The 22,709-nt window shown below is 36.8% G+C and overlaps 1 protein-coding gene across 7 annotated transcripts in view; it reads left to right on the forward strand.

Moving 5' to 3' along the window:
* ARHGEF11 (Rho guanine nucleotide exchange factor 11) overlaps window positions 1-22,709 on the forward strand; it is a 151,035-nt gene that overhangs the window by 107,556 nt on the left and 20,770 nt on the right. For 5 of the 7 annotated variants that reach the window (XM_051993724.1, XM_051993725.1, XM_051993719.1 and 2 more), the window contains 6 exons: window positions 6,679-6,721; window positions 11,950-12,046; window positions 12,360-12,482; window positions 13,978-14,001; window positions 15,334-15,475; window positions 18,965-19,064. In XM_051993724.1, the coding sequence (XP_051849684.1) occupies window positions 6,679-6,721; window positions 11,950-12,046; window positions 12,360-12,482; window positions 13,978-14,001; window positions 15,334-15,475; window positions 18,965-19,064 (529 nt within the window). The remainder of the gene's footprint in view (window positions 1-6,678; window positions 6,722-11,949; window positions 12,047-12,359; window positions 12,483-13,977; window positions 14,002-15,333; window positions 15,476-18,964; window positions 19,065-22,709) is intronic. The other 2 variants (XM_051993721.1, XM_051993722.1) reach the window with 1 other exon arrangement.

Consider the following 22,709-nt stretch of genomic DNA (forward strand, 5'->3'; position numbering starts at 1 on the left):
CAGAGCTCAAGAAAAAATCACATTACATGTGAATTCTATCAAATATTTAAAGAACAATTCCAGTATTATTTTAAAAAATAGGGAAAGGAGTCCTACCAAATTCCTTTTATGACACAGATATGGTGCTGCTATCTAAATCAGGTAGAGTGAAAATAAAGAAAATTATAGACAAATTTCCCTTATGAATATGGATGCAAAAATATTAAATAAAATATTAACAAAGAGATTTTTTATGGAGAAAAAGAAGAATATACCTCATACCCTGATAATACACCGTGACCAAGTAGAATTTATACCAGGAATGCAGGGCTGATTCAATATTAGGAAAACTATTAGCATAATTGAATACATCAATAACCAAACTGACGAAAACCATATCCTTATTTCAATAGATGCAGAAAAAGCATTTGATAAAATCCAATACCCATTCCTGTTAAAAATAACCAGGGATTCTAGGAATAAATAGAATTTTCCTTAAAATGATCAATAGCATCTGTTTAAAACCATCAGCAAGCATCACATGTAATGGGAACAAATTGGAACCATTCCCAATGAGATCAGGAATGAAAAAAGATTGTCTACCAATACGATTTAATATTATATTAGAAATGTTAGCTTTGGCAATAAGAGAAGAAAAAGATTAAAGGAATTATCACTCTTTGAACATGATATCGTGGTATATTTAGAGTCCTAGAAAATCAACTAAAAGACTATTAAGAACAATTCACAACTTTAGCAAAGTTGCAGGATACAAAATAAATTCACATAAATCATCAATATTTTTATATATTACCAACAAAGTTCAACAGCAAGAAATACAAAAAGAAATTCCATTTAAAATAATTGTTGATAGAATAAAATATTTGGGAGTCTGTCAAGGGCAAGTCAGGAATGATATGAATACAATTACAAAACACTTTCCATACAAATAAAGTTAGATCTAAGCAATTGGAAAAATATCAAGTGCTTATAGGAGGGCCAAGTAAATATAATAAAAATGACAATACTATCTAAATTAATCTACTTAGTGCTATATCAATCAAACTCCCCAGAAATTATTTTACAGAGCTAGAAAAAATAATATCAGAGTTCATCTGGAAGAACAAAAGGTCAAGAATTTCAAAGGAATTAATGAAAGAAAACATGCCAGTGAAGGTGGCTTGATTGTGCCAGATCTAGAACTGTATTATAAAGCAGAGGTCACCAAGCTAAGAAATAGAGAAGTCGACCAGTGGAGTAAGTGAGGTTCACAGAGCAAAATAGTCAGTGACTATAACAGTCTAGTGTTTGATAAATCCAAAAGACCCCAGCTTTTGGGATAAGAATTCACTATTTGACAAAAACTACAGGGAAAATTGAAAACTAGTATGGCAGAAACAAGGCCATTGACCCACACAGAACACCGTATACCAAGATACGGTCAAAATAGGTTCATGATGTAGACATAAAGAATGATATTATAAACACATTAGGAGAACATAGGATAGTGTAGCTCCCAGATATGTGGAAGTGGAAGGAATCTGTGACCAAAGAAGAACTGGAGTATATCATCGAAAACAAAATAGATAATTTTGATTATGTTGTTTAAAAGTTTTCTATAAACAGAACTAATATAGACAAGATTAGAAGGGAAGCAATAAACTGGAGAAACATTTTTATATTTAAGAGTTCTGATAAAGGCCTCATTTCTAAAATATATAGAGCATTAACTCATATAAGAATTAAAGCCATTCTCCAACTGATAAATGGTCAAAGGATATGAACAATTTTCAGATGAAGAAATTAAAGTAGGGGCAGCTAGGTGGTGCAGTGGATAGAGCACCATCCCTGAAGTCAGGAGGACCTAAGTTCAAATCTGGCCTCAGATGCTTAACACTTCCTAGCTGTGTTACCCTGGGCAAGTCACTCAACCCCAATTGCTTCAGGAAAAAAAAATAAAATAATTAAACCATTTCTAGTCATATGAAAAGGTCCCCTGAATTATTATTGATTAAAGAAATGCAAATTAAGACAGCTCTGGGATACCACTACACACCTCAGAGTTGGCTAAGATGACAGGAAAAGATAATGACGAATGCTGGAGGGGATGCGGGAAAGCTGGGACACTGATGCATTGTTGGTGGAGTTGTGAATGGATCCAGCCATTCTGGAAAGCAATTTGGAATTATGCCCAAAAAGTTATCATACTGAGCATACCCTTTGATCCAGCAATGTTAATACTGAGCTTATATCCCAAAGAAATACTAAAGAAGGGAAAGGGACCTGTATGTGCCAAAATGTTTGTAGCAGCCTTTCTTGTAATGGCAAGAAACTGGAAACTGAGTGGATGCTCATCAGTTGGAGAATGGCTGAATAAATTATGATATATGGATGGAATAGTATTGTGTAAGAAATGACCAGCAGGATGATTCCAAAGAGGCTTGTAGAGACTTAGATGAATTGATGCTGAGTGAAGTGAATTAGAACCATTTTGCAACAGTAAAATTATACTATGATCAATTCTGATGGGCGTGGCTCTTTTCAACATCGAGGGTTTTTCAATGATCTTGTGTTGAAGAGAGCCACCTACACCCAGACAGAGAACTGTAGGAATTGAGTATGGATCACAACATAGCATTTTCACTTTTGTTGTTGTTGCTAGCATTTTATTTTTTCTCATTTTTTTTCCTTTTTGATTTGATTTTGTGCAGCAAGATAATTGTATAAGTATATGCATACATTGGATCTAATATATATTTTTATCATGTTTAATATATATTGGATTACTTGCCATCTAGGGAAGGGGGTGTGTAGGGAAGAGGGGGGAAATTGGAATATAAGGTTTTACAAGGGTTAATGTTGAAAATTATCCATGCATATGTGTTTTAAAATAAAATAAAAAGCTTTAATAAAAAAACAAACAAAAAAAGAATGTGTTTGCAGAATGACAAAGTAAAATTGTATGGAGTCCTTGCAAGTACAGTACAACATGGATAGTGTTAACCTGTGGTTTTCTTTGTCTATATGGCCAACAAGGATCTATTTCCATTTGGTTTTGACAACCCTGATCTAGAATCCCTTCCACAACATTTTTAACCTATATTCTAGGATCTCCATCCAGTGATTTTGAATTCACTGCCTGCTGAAGTGACTTGCTCTGCTTTTGGATAAATCTAATTGTTGTAAACTTCTTTGTTATATCAAGCTGAGATTTTAATCTTTGCATCTTCTACCCATTGCTTCTGGGTGGAGCCAAACAGAAAAATATAATTATTCTTTCAAATGACAGTTCTTTAAATATCATGTTCCCAAGTTCTCTCCTCTAAGTGTGCGCTCTCTTCTCTCTCTCTCTCTCTGTCTGTCTCTCTCTCTCTCTCTCTCTCTCTCTCTCTCTCTCTCTGTCTCTCTCTGTGTAAACTTCCATATACATATAGTTTCAGCAAACTTACACATACACACACACACACACACACACACACACACACACACACACAGACACATAGTTTTAGGCCTCATGATTTTAAAATGTTCTTTGGATTCTTATTATCAATAGATTGAGCTTATCAATATCCTGTGTATTATATGGTCCCCAGAATTGAACACAAGTCTCCTGATGTGGTTCAACTAGTACAGGGTATAGCAAAGTTAACACCTTTTTTAGTTCTAATCACTGGGCTTCTGTTCACACAGCTCAAATTTGTATTATATTCATTTGCTTCTATTGATTCACTTTTAAAATAGTTATATTTTATTTTTTTTTTAGTCAGCAGATATGTGCTTTCTTTCCCTATTTCCTCCTAAATCAATAACCCTAATCAACATTGAAAATGAAAGAGACAGAAATGTCTAATCAAGCAAAACAAATTTTTGCATTGGCCATATCCAAAAGATAAATGAAATCTTCCCAGTTTTCTTTGAACCATTTCCAACATCATTTATTCTCACACAAGAGTATTCTATTTTTTATATATATATATATATATTCTCTAACATACACACACATCATTTCCCAATTGATAGCCCTACCCTCAGATTCTCATTCTTTGCCACCTCAGGAAAAAAACAAATATTTTTGTGCCTCCTTAGTTATGAGTTTGGTTAGAACCAATCTCTCTGTCACCTGTTCTTTTTCTTATTTCCCCTTTGTCCTTTTTCATCTTCTTTCATTCTTGAAAGAAATGTATTTTTGTACCCAATAATGTGTATTCTTTATGTTCTTTGACTATTCAGATTAGAGGTTCATGGGTCAGCTGTTCCCTCCCTTGTTTGTATAGATGTCAGCTTGTGTGCCTTAATTATGTGAAATAATTTTCCCTAACTTTCTTTTCCTTTCCCTCTTTCCCTGTATTCTCACCAGTATGTTTTTCTTCCCTTCTCTGTTCTTAAGATCATCAAGACATAACAGAATCACTCCCTAGCATTGGGCAATTAGATTGTGTGTATGATCTCTTATGACATTAGGGTTCAGATATGTATTATCTTGCCATAGTAGAATATAAGCAGTTTTTTCCTTGTTTAAGCCCTTACTCTTAATTATTCATGTTTATATTTTTTATGTTTTTCTTAACTGTTAGAATTTTATTCTCTACATGGCTCTGATCTTCTGGAATGCTTCCAAGTGCTCTTAATTCATTAAAAGTAATTTTTTTTCCCCCATAAAATTATGCCCAGTTTTGCTGGAAGTTAATTTTGTCCATAAGTCTGTGTCATTTGCCTTCTGGAATATTGTATTCCAGGCTTTCCATTCCTTTATAGTGATCACTTCAAAATCATGTGTGATCCTGACTATGAATTTTTCTCTCTCACTACTTGCAGTATTTTTTCTTAGACTTAGAAACTCTGGATTTTGGTTGTGATACTTTTGAATGTTTTCAGTTTAGGGATTATTTCAAGAAGTGATTGGTGGATTATTCCTTTTTCTGTTTTGCTCTTAGGTTCTAAGAGATATCTAGGCTCCTTTTCTGATCATGGTGTTCAGATAATCCAATTAAGGAGTTCTAAATTTTTTCTCTCTGAATTGTTTTCCAGATTTGTTTTTGCTAGGAGATACTTAAAAAAATTTTTTTTTTGCATGTGTTTTGATTTTGTCGTATTTCATCATTGATTTTGTTTGGTCCATTTTACATTTTAAGAAGTTTTGTTTCTTGCAAAAATTGTTATGCCTCTTGTGCTAAGGTATTCATTCCCTTTCTGATTTTTTTTCCTTCTATAACTCTCATTTCTTTTCTAGTCTTTTCCTTTAATACTTTCATTTCATTGATAAAAATATTAACTTTTTAAAAATCCTGCTTCATTTCTTCCAGAAATTCTAGTTGAGTTTGTACATAAGCTATATTTTCTCTCGGGTAATTAACATTTGTAGATGTTTGAGTCATTCTTTTCTTCTAGGTCTATGGTTTTTTCTTTTCTGCAGTAATAATAGCTCTTTACAATAGGATTTCTTGTTATTTTCTCATTCTTCTACTCTATTCCTGATTTTGGACTTGATATTAGGTCCAATCTATGCACACTTCTGGGGGGAAGGACTGAGTTAGTCTTGTTGTCAGTGTTGTCTTAATAGAGGATCTCAGGGACAGTTGTGTGACCTGTGTGTTTTCTGTTTTCTCAAAGTGGTCTGTTGCAAGTGAAAGGTTTGACTCCCTGGTCTGATGTCTGCATGTTCCCAGTGTGGGTTTGTGTTTGAGCAACAGCAGAGTGCTTCTGGACTCATCCTCTGTAAAACACCTGGAAATCTCTATGGTTCAGAGTAACGGAAGTGCAAGCTTCCCTCTGGACTAGAAATCCTGCGCTGGCTATTCCTTCATGACCATTATACTGGGCTAGAAATTGAAACTGAAAACCCTCTCTCCTCCTGGGATCAGAGCCATACTGTGCTCATTGCTTTTGAACTTGCATTTCTCTAGGGATAGTCTTGGACCTGCCCTTACTTAATACCCGTGAATGCTGCTTCTGGGCGGAGGTCTTCCCACTGTGTCTTGGATCTGTGATCCAGAACTAGATAGACCATGACATAGCTTTTTCCACAGTCTGCATGAGTTCTTGGTGCCTCTTTATGGATTGGAATCTGTTACATAGCCTTTCCTTTGGTGTTAGATAACTCTGCTCAGGACACTTCCTGCTCATTACAGTAAATAGTTTTCCTTTATATTCTCTGATATTACTCTACCACCTACTTCGATTTCAGCAGAAGGATCGGGATTTGAGCTTTAGCTCCATTAATCAACTAATTGACCTTGGAAAGCTCATCTAATGTCTCTGAGTTTCGGTTGACAGCCAAAGTGGTGTACTTGCTCTCTTCTGTATATGACATTCCATTTTCTGCCCCTGTGCCCTTACCCAGGCCGTCCCATGCTTAAAATCCTGTTCCTCTTTTGTTCTACATCTTCTTTAGTTGTCATACAGGAATTTTCTTACTTGATAACGTTGCAGAGATCAAATAAGATTTTATACATAGATATATATATATATATATATATATATATACACACACACGTATGTATGTATATATGTGTGTGTGTGTGTGTGTGTGTGTGTGTGTATACATTTGGCAGGTATTTTTAAAATGCAAAATGTTATTGTTTTGATAGAGTAATAGTTGAAGCAAAGATGTAATTTAACTAAGTTTAAAGGGAAATATTAAAAGTTCTTTTAGGTCTCTCAGGTTAGGTGGCCTGATCATATTTCCTTTTTATTTTTCAGCCTTTGAGGGTGAAGATACCTGAAACATTACAGGCTGAGATTGGTAAGTGATCCAGTCTTATATTTCATTCTTTCCCTCAAACCCTATAGAAGATGGGCTTTAGCCTGGATTCTGGAGAAGTAAAGCATTTAAATGAAATATACTCCCTGGCCTCTGGAAGTTTACAGTTTAATATAGGCATGAGGACGCGTATGAACGTAACTTAACACATATGAAGCAGCATTTTAGTAAGTATAAGTGGTTTAATTGTAAGTGAAGAATGTAATTCTTTTTATTTCAATTTTACAAGCATTTGTTAAGCATCCTAAATGTGTTGGGCACTGTGCTAGGTGCTGGAGCTTATACTCTGTTTGGGGAAAACATGTAAGCTGGAAGTATAAAATTAGGTTTAAGGACTTGACCTATGATTTCATTGAAGAAATTCCCTCTACCAATGGGGGTTGACACCTTCTCTGCAACTCTTAGAGAGTTGCCTGGAGCACTGAGAAAGGTCTTACAGTCAGGTTGTGTCAAAGATAGGATTGAACCCAGGTCTTCTTGGTTTTGAGGGCAGCTATATGTCCTGTGCCATTCTGCCTTTTGTATAACATAAAACTATCTAAAATAAATGTAAAGTAGTTCAGGAAGACGAGATTAACACTAACAAGTAGACCAGCCTCTGGTCCTTGATTTGAGGTTTGAAGTAAGCAGGGGGAGAGGTAGAACTAAGAAATGGGGGAGACAACCTGTAGAAAGGCATAGGGCCAAGAAATTGAATGTTGTGTGCTAGGAATAGTTAATATGCCACTTTGGCTAGAATATAGGAGCATATGAGGGAAAACAGTAAATATTAAGTTCCTACTACTTGTTAGGCACTGTATAGACATGAAGTATGTAAAAACAAAGTGAAAGCACCCCTTGGCCTCAACTTAAGGGCTAGCAAGAGGAGAGAATGTGTACACACCTAAGTAAATAGAAGAGATGCTAGATATGTTTGTGGGCAGCACATGACTCTTTGGCTGGGGGGTATCAAGAAAGGCCTCATTAGAAGTGGGGATTCTTAGACCAAAGTGAGTACATATAGTACAAGGTGGGAAGGGCAGGGGCAGTTCTAGGACATGTGGAGTAGATCTGTTATAAAGAGTGGTAAGAATTAATAATTTCACTCAAGATAATGACAACAGTGAGACATCATACCAAAATTTATGGGATGCAACCAAAGCGGTAATAAGGGGAAATTTTATATCCTTAGAGGCTTACTTGAATAAAATAGAGAAAGAGAAGATCAATGAATTGGGCCTGCAACTTAAAAAGCTAGAAAAAGACCAAATTAAAACCCCCCAATCAATTATTAAACTTGAAATTCTAAAATTAAAAGGAGAAATTAATAATATAGAAAGTTAAAAAAAACACTATGGAACTAATAAATAAAACTAAGAGTTGGTTTTATGAAAAAAACCAATAAAATTGATAAACTTTTGATAAATCTGATTAGAAAAAGGAGAGAGGGAAATCAAATTAGTAGTCTTAAAAATGAAAAGGGAGAACTTTCTACTGATGAAGAGGAAATTAAAGAAATAATAAGGAGTTACTTTGCCCAACTTTATGCCAATAAATTTGATAACCTAAGTGAAATGGATGATTACCTCCAAAAATATAGGCTGCCCAGATTATCAGAGGAGGAAGTAAATTGCTTAAATATTCCCATTTCAGAAAAAGAACTAGAACAAGCTATAAAGAATGGTAAGAAGGCCAGATTATAAAAGGAAGGGGAAGAATTTGCAATAAGTCAGAAAAGGTAGATTTGGGGCCTTGGTTCACACTTTGTATGCTGTCAGAGACAGTACAGGGCCATTAAAGCTGTGTCTTAGGACTGTCAACCGATATGAAGTTTGAAGGGCAGAGACTGGGGAGAACCAGGTAGGAAGCTATTGTCCAAGCCAAGAGATGATAGACATGGAACTGGGATTGTGGTCCTTATGAGTAAAGAATACAGTTGGAGGAATGTGGGAGAGGCTGAAGTAACAAAATTTAGGAACCAATTGACTACGTGGTGATGTGGAATGAAGGGTGACTCTTAAGATTGCAAACCTGGAGGAGAAGGGGAAGATCAGTGAAGAGGATAGGGAAAGGAAGTAATGTGGTAGAATAGACTGGGACCTGGGATGGATGGGAGGAGACTTGCTCTACTTCTGCCACTCATTTACTATGTAACTTGGGACAAGTCACTTGTCTCTGGGTTTAGTTCCATCATTTGTAAGAAAACAACACGAACATAAGAACACATGCACATGTTGTCAAAAGGTTTGTGTTTGGGCTTGGCTCCACTGCATCATAGGTATGTAATGATGGGACTGAAATTTTTCCTCCCAGTTGGTTTTCTCGTCTGTAAGATGAGAATAATCTTATTTGAATTACTTAACTCATAGGAGAGAGGAAACTGTTTTGTAAAGTTTGGAAACATTATGTAAGCATGGCTATTTTTAAATTTAGCTATTGGAGTTAATTTTCAAAATTGTAAAACAAGTCTGTAAGCTGATAGAGAAAATAAAGTCATATAAAGTCAACAAGGAAGCACTACTGGGAGATTATTTTGAATTAGAATTAGAAAAGGAAACTATTAGTAATTTTTCAGATTCCATTCTCTTTACATAAACCATTCTTAGTGTTCCTCTTTAATGTCTAAATGTCCAGGTGAAAAGTAGATTTGCACAAATTGAGTAAAGAGTCATAAAAATATTAAGGAATTGGGGACATATTAAAGATCTGTGGTGAGCTCAGATGCTGTAGAATTTGTAGAGTCTAGTTGTTTATTGTTATTTAGTCACTTCAATTGTGTTTACCTTTTTGTCACTTCAGTTGAAGTTTTCTTGACAAAGATACTTTACTATTACCTTCTTCAGCTCATTTTATATGTAAAGAAACTGAGGCAAACAAGGTACAGTGATTTATCCAGGACCACACAGTTAGTAAGTGTCTGAGGCTGGATTTGAACTCAGATTTTCCTAATTCCAGGCTTGGCACCCTTTCTACTATACCATCTAGAGTCCCAAAAGTCTTATTAATCAGTGAATCAATAAGCATTTATTATATTCTTATGATGTGCCCGGTATTATACTAAGTACTTAAGATGCAAAGAAAGGCAAAAGCTTGTTTATATCAAGGAATTCAAGGAGACTATATGCAAACAGCTAGGTAAAAATAAATTGAAGATAATTTTAGAGGAAAGGAACTGGAATTAAAGAGGGCTGGAAAGGCATCTTGTAGAGGGTAGGATATAGGTTTCAAGACCTCAAGAAAACCAAAGAAGCTGGATGAGAAGAGATAGAATCCCATGGATAAGCCACTTTTGCATAATACAAAACTATCTAAAATAAATCTAAAGCAGTTCAGGGAGATGAGATAAACCCTAACAACTAGAACAGTCTCTGGAAGGAAGGGGTCCTTGATTTGAGGTTTGAAGTTAAACTAGGGCAGAGGTAGAACTAAGAAATAGGGGAGACAACCTTTACAAAGGCCAGGGAGAAATGGATCAAGTGTCTTGTGTAAGGAATCATATGGAGACCAGCGTCATTGGATCACAGAGTACATGGAGGAAAATAAAGTGTTATAAGACTGGAAAGATAATGAAGGATCCAGTTAAATAGGGCTTGGAGAGCTAAATCCTTTTTTGTTTGATCTTGGAAGTAAGAAGGAATTACTAGCATTTTTTGAATGGAAAGGTGACATTTTTACCTGGGCTTTGGGAAGATCATTTTGATGGCTGAATAGTGGATGGAAGGGAGTAGAGAACGACTTGAGACAGAAAGACCAACCAAAAATTTATTGTTTCAGTCGATTTGGGAGAATGTAAGGGTTTGCACCAGAGTGGTGGCAGTGTCAGAAGCGAAGAGGTATATGCAAGAGGTGTTGGGAAGGTAAAGTCAGCAGGCCTTGGAGACAGATGGGATATGGGAGAATGAGAGGGAGGAGTTGAGGAAAACATCTTGGTTGTAAGCTTGAATGCCTGGGAGGATAGCGCTTCTACAGAAATAGGGAAGTTTGAAGGGAGGAGGAAGAGAATGAGCTCAGTTTTGTACATACTGAACTTGAGGTATCTACAGGACTTCCATTTCAAGATGTGCATTTGGTAGTTGGAAATGACAGTGAAGATAAGCAGAGAGGTTAAAAATGGACAAATAAGATTATGAATCATTTAGATTAAGATATTGGAATTCATAGGAGCTGACGAGGTCTCCAAGTGAAATAGTATAAAGAGGTCCCAAGGCACTCAGAGACTCAGGGGCACCTAAAGTTAGTTATCAGGCAAGACCTAGGTGAAGTCATCAAGCAAAGGAGGCTGAGAAGGAACAGTCAGATGGGTAAGAGGAGAGCCAGGACAGAAGAGAGTCACAAAATCCTAAAGAGAAGAGAGTATTGGGAAGGAGAATGTGACTGACCGTGTCAGAAGAGGACTGAGGAAAGGCCATTGGATATGGCAGCTAAGAGGTCATTGGTAACTTAGGGTGGGCAGTTTTGGTTGACTGATGAGGTCAGAAGCCAGACAAGAGTGAAAGAAATGTAGGTGGAGGTACTGATCGTAGACAGCCTTCTTGAAGAGTTTAGCCACAAAAGAGAAGAGGGACACGAGATGATAGCTAACAAAGGTTGGACAGATGCAGGGAGGGAAGATCTGGCAATGTCTGCAGGGTAGAGGGAAGCAGGGGACTGAAGACAAATGAGAAGGTGGAGATGGTAAAGGAAGACATCAGATGGAGAACATCAGATGGAGTGGGATCATTTATGCATATAAAACCCCTCTGGGTTTGCCTTGGCAAGGAGAAGGACCACCTTCGTAACTGAGCAGGTGAAAGAGAAGGTAATAGCAGAAGGCATTTGAGTGAACTAAAATGAGGAAGGAGGAAGAAGAGGAACTTCTCAGCAAATAGCCTCCCTTTTTTGTCTGTTGTTCCTGTCCTTTCTAGAGTGCTGCCTAGGTGGTAAGTGAGCCTCTTGAGGGCTAGGGGCTTATCAGTGCAAGCTTAGCCATGCAGGGAGGGGAACAGTGCTTGGCTTCTGGTGAGAGGATTCATGCTGCTTTCAGTGGGAAGTAGTTTTTCTAGAAATCTTTCCCATTCTTAACCTTTGGGACCTGGCTGCACAGGCTCTGTTTTTGGTGTCAGAATGACCCAGCATGTCCAAGCCTCAGTTCTCAGGTAAGGTGAAAAGGGAAATGAGTAGGAAGATCCATAGTTTAAGGTCTTTAAGAATCATTAATGTGTCTATCATCTTCTGTATCCTGTCACTGGCAGATTTGCGCCTGCGCAACAATGAGGATATCCGTAGTGCATTATCTGAGGCCCAAGAAGCAGCTATGCCAGAGATCCAGGAACAGATTCAGGACTACAGGTGTGGCAGCCTTTCCTTCAGGGCCAGAAAAAGGTTGGGTGTTGTTTAACAGGGTCAAGTATTGGCCAGCACAGGTCCACTAGAGGAGAGTGAGCCAAAAGGTTGGTTAAGGCTGCTGAGTTTTTCAGTCTCCCTTTAACCTTGCCTGCAAATTTGCTTAAATGATTTTTTTAAACTTATATTTCATGTTTTTCTGATGATTTGTTTCTTATTGCTTCTGATTTTCTATCTCTGGGTGACTCTTTTGATATATGTACATTTCTTTTCCTCTTTTCCTCTGTCTCTCTTCTGTGGTTGTATCTCCCTTTGGCAGGACAAAGCGAACCATGGGCCTGGGCAGTCTCTATGGAGAAAATGACCTTCTAGATTTGGATGGGGACCCCCAGCGGGAGCGGCAAATTGCTGAGAGACAGTTGGCTGCTCTTGGAGATATCCTGTGAGTGTCTGGGCCCTCGTATCAAAAAACTTAGCTGGGTGTCTAGACTACCTGGGTCCTTTCCTGACCCTTTCCCTATCAACTTTTTTAGCTTTCTTTCTAGACTTAGTTTTTCTCTCTTAAAACTGGTGAAATATGTCCCCTTCTCTTCTTCTAGAAAAGCAGGATTTTTTGAATGGGCTACAAGAATTTTTGAAGGAATCATAATGTATCGAGCTTATAAAGTTAACCAATAGCTTTTTAGCAGTAGTGGCAAATTAAAGGCTTAATTTAAAAGACTTATTTCTACCTTTTCCTTCTTAACTTTTCTCATTTCCACCATTCTTAACCTTTTGAAGAAGGTCTCAGAGTGATCCCATAAGCAGAGTCATAATGTATGATATATTTAGTGGTAATAAGCCCAGGGCCAAGCTATGAATGAGATTCTTTCCAAGGAATAGTGCCCCTCTCCCTTTTCCCTCTATTCTCTTCTACCCCAACCTCACTCTTTTCCCCTTCCTCCTCTCATTTGCTTCAGAAAGCAGATGGACTTGTCTTAAGAGAAATTGAACCATTTTTAATAATCATGGCTGGAAAACTAAACTAAACTTATTTAATAGTTTCCGGAGCAGCTGCTTCTTACTATATCTGTCCAGCTCCATTTCCCAAAGCAATATAGATGCCTGTGATGTAAGTCCCACCCTCAGATTCCTCTGTGAGTGAAGATAAGTTCTTATCCAGGGCCAAACTTTGCCATTAGTTAATTCTAACCTTGAGCTAATTATTTAATTTCTCTCTGAATCTTAGTTTCCTTATTTGTAAACTGAAGAAGTTGGAGTAAATGTTTTCTAAGGTTCTTTTTAGCCCTAAAAACCCATGCACACTGACCGTGTGAACTTTAGCACACTTGTTTTCACTTTTTGTCAAGTGGATAAATTACCTTAGCTCTTTCTATCTGTAATCTAATAGATTGTATTTGTGGAAATACTTCGAGATCATAGCTTACATAGGACTAAGATGGAATAAATTAAGCCACTTGTTTATAATAATGGCACTCTAATTTTTGCCAGTGTAAACCACTCTCTTTGAATGAAGTCTGAAGATGTTTTCTAATCCATCTCCTTTTACTACAGTTTCAGCCCAGTTCTCTTCTTTTGGTCCTTAGTGAAAATTAAAAATAATATCTTCTTCCTTAATAACACCTTAGAAGCTTAGACATATACTAAATTGCTCTGCAAAAGATTTCTACTGTATTCTCTCCTCCTTTAGAATGGTAGAAGCATCATGATCATCTTCCCATTTTTATTGAGTGCCTCCCAGGCATCAGAGTTCTCACCCCCTGAGCCTCAAGCTGTTTCAATCACCATGATCTGATCTTCCTATTAAAATGATTCCCTCCCCCTCCTCTTTGTCCTCCTCCTTTTCAAGAAGAAACTTGCCCTCCTTCCTGTTGGTGAACATAGACCAGCTCTGCTTTGCTGCCTGAGTCATCTTTCCTTCATTTCTCTCCTTGCAGGTCCAAATACGAGGAAGATCGGAGGTGAGTAAGTATATAGCATTTTCTGTTCACATTCTTTTGATGTTGCCTTTCAGTTGTGTCTTGAGGTTAAATAGCAGTTGATTTTGAACATCTCTTTTGCCTTCTTCTAGTTGCTTCTCTATGGGTAGAAGTTATCAAAAATCCAAGGTTGTTCAGTATCTCAGTTTAAGTACTAAATGATCTTCATGGTCATAAAAGTTGGAAGGGTCATCTATGTCATTTTTCTGCCTAGAGGTTAAATCTGTCCAATTCCAGCTAAAACTCATGACATTTTGTCTAACCTTTATTTTGTGGTTCTAGAGAACTCTGTACTTCTATCCTGTCCCACTTCTATTCCATTGAAAGGCAAATATGTTAATGATACTAAAGCAAGCTCTTGGTTGTCTGAATTAATAGAGGAAGAAGTCAGTATTATTAAAAGAGTAGCTAATTCAACAGTCATATTTAACTTAATTTGAAAAATATGTTGATTTTTTTTCTTTTGCACTAAAACTGACTGCATTTTTCTTAGGAGAATGTGAATTTGCCTTTCCTGAACCATATTTATTAAGGAGGGAGGAATAGGTTTGTGTACTCAAGGAATACAAATTCATTTTGCTCCCAGAGAAGTAGAAATGTGCTGGAGAAAAAGAGGAAACCAGTCTGAGATGAAATATTTGCTGCAGGTAGTATATGTAGTGTTAGTAGTTCACCTGCAGATTATCGGAACTTAACTTTAACCTCAGAGCTCTGAAAAATTTCATTTTCTAATAGCTTTTCTTCCAACTTGTTATACTTCAGTGTCAGTGTTGGGGAATAACTAGGAGCTCCTAGTAACTGGTCTGGCCCCTGACTGTAACTGAAGCATTCTGATCAAGCACCAGACCTCACACTTTCCCTCATTCTTTTGTGTATTCGAAGACTGATATTAGTAGCTTTTATTGGGGATGGGGAAGAGGGGATGGGAGTAGAGAGATTATTAATTCCTATTGAGCTTTTTAATAAAAATCATTAAGAATGATTGCTTGTCAGGCATCATAATTTTAAGTTTTAGAAGATGCTTCTTGTTCAAGGACAGTTTAGAATAGGTAATCTCTGAAATTTTTTCTAACTCTCTCAAATTTTGTGAAAGCTATAGGAATTAGGATTGATATACTTCATCCATATGGAAAAGTTAGATGCCATTCTGCCTTAAGAGAGATAAAGAAACCATTTTCAGGTTTTTCCACATTCACTGTTCCCAAGTGAACTGTCTTAGAGAAGGTTCTGAGTTCCTGAGGCTTATAATATGTTGTTGGCAAGTTTACCTGTTGCTTTGAGGTTGAAAGTCCTTGACCGTCCTCTCTTTTACAGTGTTTCAATGGACTTTGCTCTCAACACCTATATGAGCCATGCTGGGATCCGACTTCGAGAGACACGGCCCTCCACAGCAGAGAAATCTCAGACTCTTCCTGACAAGGACAAATGGTTACCTTTCTTCCCTAAGACTAAGAAGGTGACTTTAATGCCCCTAGGCAGTGATCTTTTAGCCAGTTTGTAAACAGGCATTTATTCTTTTTTTCCCATTTAGTAGTATTTTATTTTCTCCAACTACATGTAAAGACAAATTTTAACATTCTTTTTTAACATAAAATTCTGAGTTCCAGATTTTCTCCCCCCTTTTTACTTTTTCTTTCCCTAAAAGAACAATTTGATATGGGTTTTATTTGTGCAACCATTGAAAACATATTTCTATATTAGTCAAGTTATGAACAAAAAGAAACATGCCAAAAGGGGGGGAAACATGAGGGAAAAAAGGAAGTGAAAATCAGCATTCAGACTTAGTTCTTTCTCTGGATGTGGGTAGGATTTTTTAATCCCGATTCCTTTGGAATTGTCTTGGATCATTGTAACGCTAAGAAAAGCCAAGTCAGTCATCATTGATTGTCACACAATTTTGCTGATATTATGTACGATGTTCTCCTGCTTTTGTTCACTTCTCTTTGCATCAGTACATTTAAATATTTCTAGGTTTTTCTGAAATCATCCTGCTCATTGTTTTTAATAGAACAATAGTATTCCATTATATTCATGTATCATAACTTGTTCAGCCATTCCCCAATTGATAGATATCCCGTCAGTTTCCAGTTCTTTGCCACAAAAAGAGCTGCTATAAATACTTCTGTACATGCAGGTCCTTTTCCCTTCTTTATGATCTCTTTGGGATACATACCTGGTAGTAGTATGGCTGGATCAAAGCATATGCACAATTTGATTACCCTTTAATAATTGTTCCAAATTGCTCTACACAGTGGTTAGATTAGTTCACAATTCTCCAGCAGTCTATGAGTGTCCAGATTTTCCCATATCTTCTCCAAAATTTGTCATTTTCTTTTTCTGTCATATTAGCTAATCTGAGAGATGTGAAGTAGTACCTCAGAGTTGTTCTAATTTATACTTTTCTACTTAATAGTGATTTAGAGCATTTTTTCATGTGACTGTAGATAGCTTTTATTTCTTCATCTGAAAATTTAACAAAGCATTTATTTTGTACTTTTCTCTGCCACTAAACATCAGGAATACAAGGGCAGCAATGAAATTGTTTCTTTATCTTTGCCTTCACAGAGCTTACATTCTATTAAGTTACATAGCATCATAGGAGTTTCGTTTGCTTCATGTCTCTGTTTTTGCTTTTTTTTTTTTTTTTAACTAGATCTATGATTTCATTGGGACAGGGAACTCTTGTTAAGAAACTTCTTCTCCCCATGTAGATGGATACTTTCTGTGCTAGTTAAAGTCTTAGAAAATTTCTGAAGCAGTGACAGAAAAGTGCCTTTAGGGAAAGCTTCACACAAAAGATGGTCTTTCTGAGCTCAGCTTTTAAGGAAACTGGATTCTAGAAGGCATAGATGATGAAGGAGTGCCTTGCAAACTTGGGGACCAGCTTCTATAAAGACACAGTTAAAGGAAACAAGAAACAGCTAGGAGACTTGTGTGGCCACTAGTTAGCCTGCATACAAGGCAATGATAATAGAATAAGGCTAGAAAGGTAGGCTAGAGCCAGTTTGTGAAGTCAGTCAGCAGACATTTTTTAAACACTTCTGTATACCGTGTAATACTGGGACAACAGAGGAACTTAAAAAAAATTTTTTTTTAAGGAACTCACAATTTAATGAGACAATAGGGAAACAACTATGTACAAAACAAATAAGGATATGCACAAGATAAAATGGAGATAGTCTCTAAGGGAAGACACTAAGATTAAGGACTTGAGAACAGGCTTCTTTCAGAAGGTAGGAGTTTAACCAAACAATACGGAAGCCAAGATAAGGAAAGAGAGTCTCGGGCATGAGGCATCAAAATTGGAAAGCCAAGTGTCTTGTTTTAGGAACAGCAAATATGACTTAAGTCAAAGTATGTAGAAAGGAGGGATTAAAATGAAAGAATACTGGAAAGATAGGAATGGACTGATTTGTGAAGGGCTTTGAACACCAAACAAGATATATTTGATATCAAAAGTGACAGAAAACTACTGGAATTTTTGAATAAGGGAAAGGTATAGTATAATCAGACCTATGTTTTAGGATTATAATTTTGACAACAGAAGGAAGAAGGGCAAGAGTAGAGAGAAACTTGAGGTACTTCCTTCCCAGTTCTCTTAAAATTCCTAACTTCCTTCAAAATTTAATTCAGGTATCACTGTGAACATGAGACTTTTCCTCCTAACATTATCTTGTATTCATGAATGGACTTAGGGATGTATATGTTCTCTTTCTTGGTAGAGAAGGTAAGCTCCTTGAAGGCAGACATTGTTTGTCTTTATATCCTCAATCCTCATTTAATGTCTGACACATAAATTTTAAAATGCTTGTTGCTTGCTAGAGGACTGGAGCTCAGTGCAGAAAGGAGGACTGAGTAAAGATTGCTAAGAATTATATACATAGAGAAGGGAATCAAACCTATAATTGCTAATGAAGTCACAGTGCAGAGAGAAGAGTCTAGGACAGAGCCTAGGGGTACATCCACAGTTCAGAAGGGATCTGTATAATCACTCTGTAGTAAAGAAACCTGAAAAATAAAAAAATATTAGAGAACCAAGAGAGAATAGTTCATTTAAAAAAGCCAGAGAAGGGAGTATATCCATGAAGAGAGTGTGATTGAGTGTCATATGCTGCAAAGAGGACAAAGTATGATTGAAAACAAAGCATCATATTTGTCTCTTAAAAGCTCATTGGTAACTTTGAAGAAAGATGCTTCATTTGAATGGTGAGGTCAGAAACTAGACTTTAAAGAACTGAGAAATGAGAAAGACAAAAAAAAAAAACAAAAACAAAAACGGAGGAAGTGAGAGTAGAGATCTTATAATACTATAGCTTAGGTAGGATAGTAACCAAAGCCAAGTGAGTTTTTTTAAGGATGGAGGAGACCTGGATCTGTTTGTAGGCAGCAGGAAAGGACCATTAGGTAGAAACCGAGGATTAGATGGAGAAGTTTGAGCAATCTGCTGAAGAAATGAGAGGATAGGATCAAAAATACGTGGAAGAGGGTTGGCCTTGACAAAAAGAGCTACCTTTCACAGGAATGGGGATGATGTCAAAGTTTTATGTATGTAGAGAAAGGGAGAAGAGAGAACATGTGGTGAATGGCCTTTATTTTTTCATTAAAATATTCTTTGAGAATGTCACGAAGCTTTTATGATTGTTCATTTTAATTTATCACTACCTCTGGGCTAAAAGAGGACTTTTATTTAACAGCTACCCAACTATATTCCCTTTGTTTTGGCCTTCGAGTAAAATTTGAATACAGGCATCTGGGAAAATGGTAGGAAATGAGAATACACCAGAGCTTACTTTCTCTCATTTTTTAACATGTAGGCATAATTGTCACCCCCAAAACTATCACATCTACCATACCATCTTCTAGTTAGTGGCAGATTCCATGGGAGGGAAATTGACTGGCAAGGTTTAATCTTGAGGCTTTCCACAACAATTTTCTCCTATTTCAGCAGAGCAGCAATACTAAGAAGGAAAAGGATGCATTGGAAGACAAGAAGCGAAACCCCATCCTCAAATATATTGGGAAGCCAAAAAGTTCTTCTCAGAGCAGTAAGTATCCAGGAAGCTTCTGTTTTCCTAAAAGCTAACCCACTTCTGTGGGTTAGCAGGTTCTCAATTAGCACTGCTCAGTATCACTTCACATTACATCTATTTTGAGATTTCTAGAACTAAAAAAGAAACATATTTAGAACCAAGTATTTGATTCAAGAATTCCAATCCAATTAAAGATAATTGAATATCTCTTTGCATCAGTACATTCCTAGGCTCAAATCTGTGGTTTCCTTTAAGTCAGTAATATTCTTGGGGTGGTGGTATAAGGGGAAAAAAAGTTTTGTCTCAGAACAATAAATACCCCTTTCATTCCCTTCTTTCCACCCCTCCATCGCTTTTCTCAATTCCTGCTCCAAAGGATCCTCAGAAGTTTAGGTCAGTTTTGAACCTTTGATGGAATTAAGTCTCTGAGATATTGTCAGTGTTGTCAGTGACCTGATACCCAAGGGATCTCAAAACTGACCACCTATGATTAAGGTGTAATTGTACCTTAAGTATGTGCAATTTATTAGGAAGGAATTGCTATTCTAACCTTCTTTTCTGCCCCAAGTTAGCTGCTTGTTTTTCTACTCTTCTGCCCCAAGGAATGAATGGGGGATAGGGAGGTGACTATAAAAAAAAGAGCAAGGGATAAGTTTTTTGATTAAAATTGCCTTCTCACAGTTTGAAGATAGGGAAGGTAGCATCATTTCTGGGTCATCTTTCATTTTACCCCTCTTTTTTTATTTTCTGGTTTGATGTGATTTTTGTTGTTGTCATTTGCTTGATTCTTGAAGATTAATCTTTTATGGTTTGTTTTGTATGCTTTTTGTTTTTTGTTTTAGCATTTCATTATTCCCTTTTCCCCTGTGGAAGGTGAAAAGATCACTGTCTTGGGATTTTCTTTATGTTCAGTCTTTTCATTCTCTTTCCCCCATCAAGTATTTCTTTTTTTCTCAGAGGGAGTTCCCAGCTACTCAGAATCCCTGCCTTGCCTAAGGGTCTAGGATTAAGGACAGCCCCTTCCTGTTCTATAGAGGTATCCTGCAAGTTTTTTTTACTTGTCCCATAAGGTCTCTTCATAAATTTCCGTAGATCTTTTTTCTCAACTTTTATAGCTCTTTCTTGGGAAGACAAGCTTCTCAAACAACATCATATATAAAGGAGATTCCTGTTCAGAGATCCCATTCTTCCTGGTTTTTGTAAAACCATCTCTTTCACGGAGGTTCCAGAATAGAATGGGCCTTTAGAGATTCTTTAGTCAGTGATTCTGCCCTTCTTCTACTTCTATGTGCATCATTTTTCTGGTGAAGAAGCAAAAGATCCACAGAGGGAAAGTCCTATAAATGGGTGGTGGCAGAGCCTCAAGGAAGACCCCTCCTGAATCCATTGTGGGGGCACATGGGACTAGGGTCCAACATGTAAAGCAGGCTCATAGTTAAAGATTCCAAACTCTTCCTAGTCAGCTCCTCATAGTTCATTATACATAGAATGACTTTAGCAATACCTTGAAATTATCATCTTTGAAGATAATATTATTACTCTACCCTGCATGTAGAATCATTGTGCTAGGAGAGCAAAATCTTTTTTTTTTTAATAACTTTTTGTTGACAGAGCCCATGTCTGGGTAATTTTTTTACATCATTATCCCTTGCACTCACTTCTGTTCTGACTTTTCCCCTCCCTCCACCACCTCCCCCAGATGGCAAGCAGTCCTATACATGTTGAATAGGTTACAGTATATCCTAGATACAATATACGTGTGCAGAACCGAACAATTCTCTTGTTGCACAGGGAGAATTGGATTCAGAAGGTATAAATAACCCAGAAAGAAAAACAAAAATGCAAGCAGTTTATATTCATTTCTCAGTGTTCTTTCTTTGGATGTAGCTGTTTCTGTCCATCCTTGATCAATTGAAACTGAATTAGCTCTCTTTAACAAAGAGATAAACTTCCATCAGGATACATCCTCAAACAGTATCATTGTTGAGGTATATAATAATCTCCTAGTTTTGCTCATTTCACTTAGCATCAGTTCATGTAAGTCTCTCCAATCCTCTCTGTATTCATCCTGCTGGTCATTCCTTACAGAACAATAATATTCCATAACATTCATATACCACAATTTACTCAACCATTCTCCAATTGATGGGCATCCATTCATTTTCCAGCTTCTAGCCACTACAAACAGGACTGCCACAAACATTTTGGCACATACAGGTCCCTTTCCCTTCTTTAGTATCTCTTTGGGGTATAAGCCCAGTAGAAACACTGCTGGATCAAAGGGTATGCACAGTTTGATCATTTTTTGAGCATGATTCCAAATTGCTCTCCAGAATGGCTGGATGTATTCACAATTCCATCAACAATGCATCAGTGTCCCTGTTTTCCCACATCCCCTCTAACATTCCACATTATCTTTCCCTGTCATTGTAGCCAATCTGACAGGTGTGTAGTGGTATCTCAGAGTTGTCTTAATTTGCATTTCTCTGATTAATAATGATTTGGAGCATATTTTCATATGTTTATAAATAGTTTCAATTTCTTCGTCTGAAAATTGTCTGTTCATATCCATTGACCACTTATCAATTGGAGAATGGCTTGATTTCTTAATAAATTAAAGTCAATTCTCTATATGTTTTGGAAATGAGGCCTTTATCAGAGCTTTTGACTATAAAAATGTTTTCCCAGTTTATTGTTTCCCTTCTAATCTTACTTGCATTAGTTTTGTTTGTACAAAAACTTTTCAATTTGATATAATCAAAATTTTCTATTTTGTGGTCAATAGTGATTTCTAGTTCTTCTTTGGTCATAAATTCCTTCCTCTTCCACAGGTCTGAGAGGTTAACTATCCTATGCTCTTCCAATTTATTTATAATCTCATTCTTTATGCCCATTTTGACCTTATCTTGGTGTACGGTGTTAAGTGTGGGTCAAAGCCTAGTTTCTGCCATACTAATTTCCAATTTTCCCAGCAATTTTTGTCAAATAATGAGTTCTTATCCCAAAAACTGGGGTCTTTGGGAGGGCAAAATCTTTTAGTGGGAGACTGTAAGCTAGGTAATAGGTAAGTGTAGCCATGATAAGAAGAGGAGGAAGGGGGAGAGGGTGCCAAAATTTAGGGGGGTGATTGAGGCTTTCTCATTAAGAGGTAGTCCAAAAGCTGAGCTTTGAAGGAAACAAGTAATTCTCAGAGGTGGAAATAAGGAAGGGACTCAGTCCAGGCATGGCATGGACATCTCATATAAAGATATCCAGATTGGAGGTGGAAGGCTAAATAAAGGGAACAATATGTGGGACATTGCTTTGGCAGGAATTTATGATACGTGCAAGTAGGTAGTATTGCATCTGAAGCATTTGTCATTTATAGTAAAGAGATTAGGGAGTTGATGGAGATTTTTGAGCTTGCAAGAAGAAATACTTCACATTTAGACTTGAGAAAGATGATTTTGATAACAGTGTGGGATATAAACTGTTGTTATAAAGGGTTGGAACTGGTAAACTGATTAGGAGACTCTTTCAATAATCCAAAGGGCCTGAACTAGATTGACTCTTTGTGAGTATAGAGAAAGAAATCTTTTAGGAGATTCAAAGATAGAATCAGATAATTGATTTTATATATATATATATATTTTGAATAACATACTAGAGTGGGAGGGTGAC

The sequence above is a fragment of the Antechinus flavipes genome, chromosome 4, assembly GCF_016432865.1.
Source record: "Antechinus flavipes isolate AdamAnt ecotype Samford, QLD, Australia chromosome 4, AdamAnt_v2, whole genome shotgun sequence".
Lineage (NCBI taxonomy): Eukaryota > Metazoa > Chordata > Mammalia > Dasyuromorphia > Dasyuridae > Antechinus > Antechinus flavipes.